The sequence below is a fragment of the Solanum stenotomum genome, unplaced genomic scaffold (assembly GCF_019186545.1).
Source record: "Solanum stenotomum isolate F172 unplaced genomic scaffold, ASM1918654v1 scaffold18711, whole genome shotgun sequence".
NCBI classification, from domain to species: Eukaryota; Viridiplantae; Streptophyta; class Magnoliopsida; order Solanales; family Solanaceae; genus Solanum; species Solanum stenotomum.
The window spans coordinates 11,889-17,118 of NW_026025176.1; the positions used below are offsets into that span (position 1 = coordinate 11,889).

At 33.0% G+C, this 5,230-nt stretch overlaps 1 protein-coding gene across 1 annotated transcript; it reads right to left on the minus strand.

Moving 5' to 3' along the window:
- Positions 1-3,012: 3,012 nt before the first annotated feature.
- Positions 3,013-5,194, minus strand: LOC125850717 (uncharacterized). The gene is made up of 3 exons (XM_049530568.1): positions 3,970-5,194; positions 3,807-3,880; positions 3,013-3,693 (listed from the first exon to the last, which is right to left on the minus strand). Exons 1-3 carry the CDS (start codon positions 5,192-5,194, stop codon positions 3,013-3,015), a joined length of 1,980 nt encoding a protein of 659 aa, XP_049386525.1.
- Between the last annotated feature and the right edge of the window lie 36 nt (positions 5,195-5,230).

Sequence of the window (5,230 nt, forward strand, 5' to 3'; positions counted from 1 at the left end):
AAAATTATTATACAATAAATCTCACTCTAATAACGTGTCGGAACATTACCGGAAAAAAGGTGTTTGGAAAGAAAAGGCCTAAAAGAAACAATTGAAATTATCATATTTAATTAAGTACTTTTTTCTTTGTATAAATGCCACGAACATTTTTCAATTCTTTTTGAGTTACATGTAAAATAATTTAATCTCATGGAAAAATCAATGATGCGATTTTTTTTTTCGGATTTGAATATTACGAATTATAAAAATTACTTGGCTAGTTATTTATCCAATAGAAAAATATATTAATGTTGATATAATATTATTAAAAAATATTAAATTGTGTAGTGTTGAATAGATCAATGCATTTTTAAGTAGAAAAAAATCCATTTATATATATTATTAATATGAAGTTTAATTATCTCATTCAATAACAAAATTTTATTAAATGAAAGAAATAATTATATTTTTTAATTTGTATATCCAACTTATATATCCTTTTTACAAGTATTAAAAATAATAAATTGTAATAACTTTCTTGCACTTTAAACTTGTAAATTATTTAAATTATCATTTTATAGTTTTATTTGTACACAATATATATATATATATATATATATATGAGGTCAAAAAATGTTTATAAAAAATTGGAACAACACCATGTTATTTACCGTTTTGAAAAATAGATATGTTTTCTAATACCTAAATTATATTCATCTTATTAAGTAATTTGTGTCAATTTCTTATTTAAGAGGTTCTTTCTTATAGACTTTACACTACGTTTCTTATTAGTAATTACCTACGAAGGTATTTCCTTCGAAAATTGTTTGGTAGGAAAAATCGCGGGAAACTAAGTTACCTGCGAATTTTCGTATGAAATCCCCAAAAAAATCCCCAACCAATTCACAGTTTTCTTGTAGTGTCAGTTAGCACTCAATTATCATTAAATTTGAAATGAAAATAGACCTATTATTTCTTTGTCAAAATTAAATCATGAAGAAAGCAAACGAATCTTAAAACTATAACAACTATTACTCATGGTAAACGACTCTTTTCAATTATCACAGGTAGATTAATGGTGAAAGAATTTGGTAAGAAAATCTTTTGAATAGAGAATTGAAAATTCTAGAATAGGTCAGTCTCATATGGGATCTGGACAATGTGAGGTATAGGAAAAATCAGAAATGGATTGGGTGGTATATCTAAGCTTGAATCGTGTTTTCTACTAGCTAATACATTAAGGAATCCGTATGACCTTTTCAAATCGAATTTGGGTGAATAAAACTCCCGGTATCAAATTTGGCGTGAAGAGGTTAATATAGAACGTGTGTCATGTCGCTATAGCAGGATAAATTAATTCCCGCTATAGCGGGTCGGACTGCTATAGTGGGATTAGTCGGGGTTTGGGGCAGAAAAGTCTCCAAAACCTCTTATTTTCTACAACTTCGTTCTTGGGAAAAGGAAGGGCGATCTAGGACAACTTTCTTCAGTTTTTCACCAATCTCCTTGGTAAAGGTAAGTTATTTACTCCCCCTACTTGTATTTTGATTCTTAAGCCTTAGAATCTAGGGTGTTACTCTTGGAGAAAGATTTTAACTTGAATTAATGGTGTAAAAGACCCTTATTGGGTGGAATAATCATGGAAATGGCCTGGAGTTTAGGATTTAGTTATAATCCGAGTATTGTTAGACCATTATAATGTTGTCCATCAAATATGGGTATTGTTAGACCATTGTTAGACATTATTAATTGATTATTGTATTTTATTATTATTTTCGATCAAGAACAAATCAAAATTCATAATAAGGGAAAGACTCAAGTTCATTAGAGTTTTCAAGGCTTGATTCGAGGTAGGCAATTGTTGTGTATTTTCCCGTTTATGCTATATGTGCTAATTGTTAACTGTGTTGTTAGTAATGCATGCATGATATAATTAGCAAAGTTGGAAAGACATGATGTGAAATGAAAGATGTTGTCATTTGCATGCAATGAATGTGTTACATGAATGTACATGTGTGATTGTGATTCAATGTGGTTATGATTGTGTTGTGTGTTGTTGATTGAGATCGGGTTCCACGTAGGCACATACTATTTTTGGAACGAGTACCACACCGATACATTAGCATTTGAAAAGGGCACCACGTCGGTGTAATAAGAACGGATACAACGTCGGTACACTAACTATGAAAATGTGTACCATGCTGATATAGACTAACAATTTGTATGTGTGGGTTCCACGAGAGAACCAAATTGGCCTGTTATGTTGGGATGGGTCATGTTGTTGTGCACATCAATTCAAGGTAAGGACTATTGTCCAGACTATGTGTACTTATGTTTGTTATTGTATATTATTTGCTTACTATGTTGTGGTTGCATGCTCATATTTCATATAATGGAGCTAGCTAATGATCCTACCAGTACAGTGTGGTTGTGTATTGATATACACTTGCTCTTTCTTTGTTGAATACATGGAATATTCAAGCGGCTGCTTCGAGACCTTAGTTGTGAGACGCGTGACATTTGAATCCAAGGATGAGTTAGTTCTTCTGGGCTGCCATGAATTCCTCTCTATCTTATTGTCCATCTTTTCGGACACAAACATTTAAGACTTGCTATTTATATTTTCTGGTTGGGATTGCATCCTCTTATTCAGAGGCGTATCCAGGATCTCAAGAACATGGGGGCACCATTATCTTCAAAATAAACAATTAATTCAATTATATAAATTTTACGGTGAGAACAAGTTGACGAGCAAGTAGGTAGTAGCAATCTTTATATAGTAATATATTAGCAAAAAACATCATTCACTTACAATTGTCCTCGACGAGTTTTCATATTTTGAAAACGGTCAATAATGGCATCATTACTTACAGTTTTAAATATACTATGCTCTATATAGCAAACTAAACAACCACGCAAAAGATCTTCATCCATCCTATTTCGCAAATCATTCTTTATGTACTTCATTGATGAGAATGCTCTTTCCACGCTTGCGGTAGCAACAAGAATAATCAAAGTTAGCTTCACAAGTGATCAAGTTTGATCTAGTTTTGTCTCTATCATCACTTTTGCAAGATCCTTGATTCCCTTCAAGTTGAGAAACTTGCTATCACACTTTTGAGCATAGACAATAAAATCATCAAGTTGAAAATTGAGTTCCCCAAGCTCTTTATCACCAAACTCACTTGGGTAGTACTCGGCTAGTTTCATTATCCTATCCTTGTGAAAATTAGCAAATGAATCAACCGGACTCAAACTAGCCATACCGAGGAGCAAGTCACTAGTCACAACATCAAAATGATTATTGAGTTCTTGAAGTGCCAAATCAATGATGGCATAAAATACTTCCACACGAAAGTGATGCAAATATGAAATATTGGACCTCTTACGCTTGGACTTCCCATTAGAGTAGTCTTCGTTCATTTTGGGAATTGAAATTCCATGTTTACCACAAAATAAGCTAACCTCATCCATCATAGAGTCCCATTCATCCTCTCTCATCATTTGCAATCGTTTCTTTGAAAGGTCAAGCAATCCCATAGCATTAACGATATCTTGATCTTTCTTTTGTAAAACTTTATTCAACTCATTCGTCAATAGCAACACCTTAAACATCAAGTGCAACATAAAGACAAATTCAAACTCATGAATCTTGCTCAAAAGATTTTCCGCCGCAAATCTATCAAGATGATATGGACAATCACGTTTCATATCCTTAAGCACATTAACAATTGAAGAAAAAAGAATCAGGAAATTGTCCAAGGTTTTAAAATGAGACCCCCAACGAGTATCACCCAGTTGTTGGAGGCCACATTCTTGATTCAAACCTTGCCCTGTATGAACTTCTCCAAATTTAAGCAACTCTTCCAACTTATCTTCTTGATGTTGTCGAAGTGAATCTCTGCGTTTAAATGAAGCTCCAATAGTATTCAAAATATTAGTGAGAACATAAAAAAAAAATTATCCACATCCGAATTCTTTTGGAAAGACCTACAAGTGCCAATTGCAATTGGTGAGCAAAACAGTGAACAGAATATGCAGATGACGTATCTTGTAAAATCAAAAACTTGAGACCATTTATTTCCCCTTGCATATTACTAGCCCCATCATAACCTTGACCACGTATTTTGGATGTACATAATGAGTGATCCAAAAGCAAAGAATAAATTACATTTTTTAATGATTGAGAAGATGTATCATTTACATGGACAATACCCAAGAATCGCTCTATCACCATTCCACTTTTGTTGACATATCTCAAAATTAGAGCCATTTGCTCCTTATGAGAAACATCCTTTGATTCATCAACTAATATTCCAAAATAATCACCGTCCAAGTCTTCAATGATAGCCTTAGTTGTTTCTTTAGCACAAGCCTCCACAATATCTTTTTGAATTGTCGGAAAAATCATCATATCATTTTGTGGAGCATTACCTAATATTACTCTTCCCACATCAAAACTTCTATCCCCATACCATTTCAAAAGTTCAAGAAAAGCACCCTTATATTCGGAACCTTCACTTTCATCATGCCCACGAAATGGAAATCCCGATGTCAAGAGAATTCTTGCTATATCAATTGAGGTATTTAAACGCATCCGATAATCACTTCTTGCCTTTTCACTTTGCTTGTCAAAAGAAGATTGGATCGATTGTCGTTGGTTTTTCAAATCTTGCATCCTATTGAAACATTTATGATGGATACTATTTACCTTACCAATATGTTTTTTGAATCTTTCTAAAGCTTTGTTCCAACACCTAAATCCATCTCTTGTAAATGAATCTCCGGCATTTCCACGACTTTCAAGTTCATTCTTGAACAAATAACAACACAAACAAAAGGTTGTGTCTGCTTTAATGCTATATTCCAACCATTGAGATCTTCTCTTAAACCAAGTTGGTCGAAATTGATGCATTTTATCTCCAAACTTAGTTTTAGGGAAGATATGATCAACAGGTTGACATGGCTTTTTTTGAATGTAATACCTCCTTACCGCATCTTGAATATTAGGACAATAAGATGAAATAGTCATTCGATCTTTGGGATCTGCTTCCAGAGATTTAAAATCAAGCATATTATCCATATTTGAAAGTGGAAAAGAATTTGTATGTCTTTGAACTTCCGGAGCAACTTGTGAACTCACAAATGGTTGATTAGAGCTAGAACTTGGTTGGCCATCTTTTGGCCTTGGTAACTTGATGAGAAACTTATCCATTTGTGATTTGATGAATTGATTGTAAGAATTATTTTA

Coding starts and splice junctions, on each gene's coding strand:
- LOC125850717 (XM_049530568.1), bottom strand. CDS start 5,194: ATGGATAAGTTTCTCATCAAGTTACCAAGGCCAAAAGATGGCCAACCA. Junction 3,881..3,969: donor ATTGCAATTGGCACTTGTAG/GTCTTTCCAAAA, acceptor ATTTAAACGCAG/AGATTCACTTCGACAACATC. Junction 3,694..3,806: donor AGAAGTTCATACAGGGCAAG/GTTTGAATCAAG, acceptor AATGTGCTTAAG/GATATGAAACGTGATTGTCC.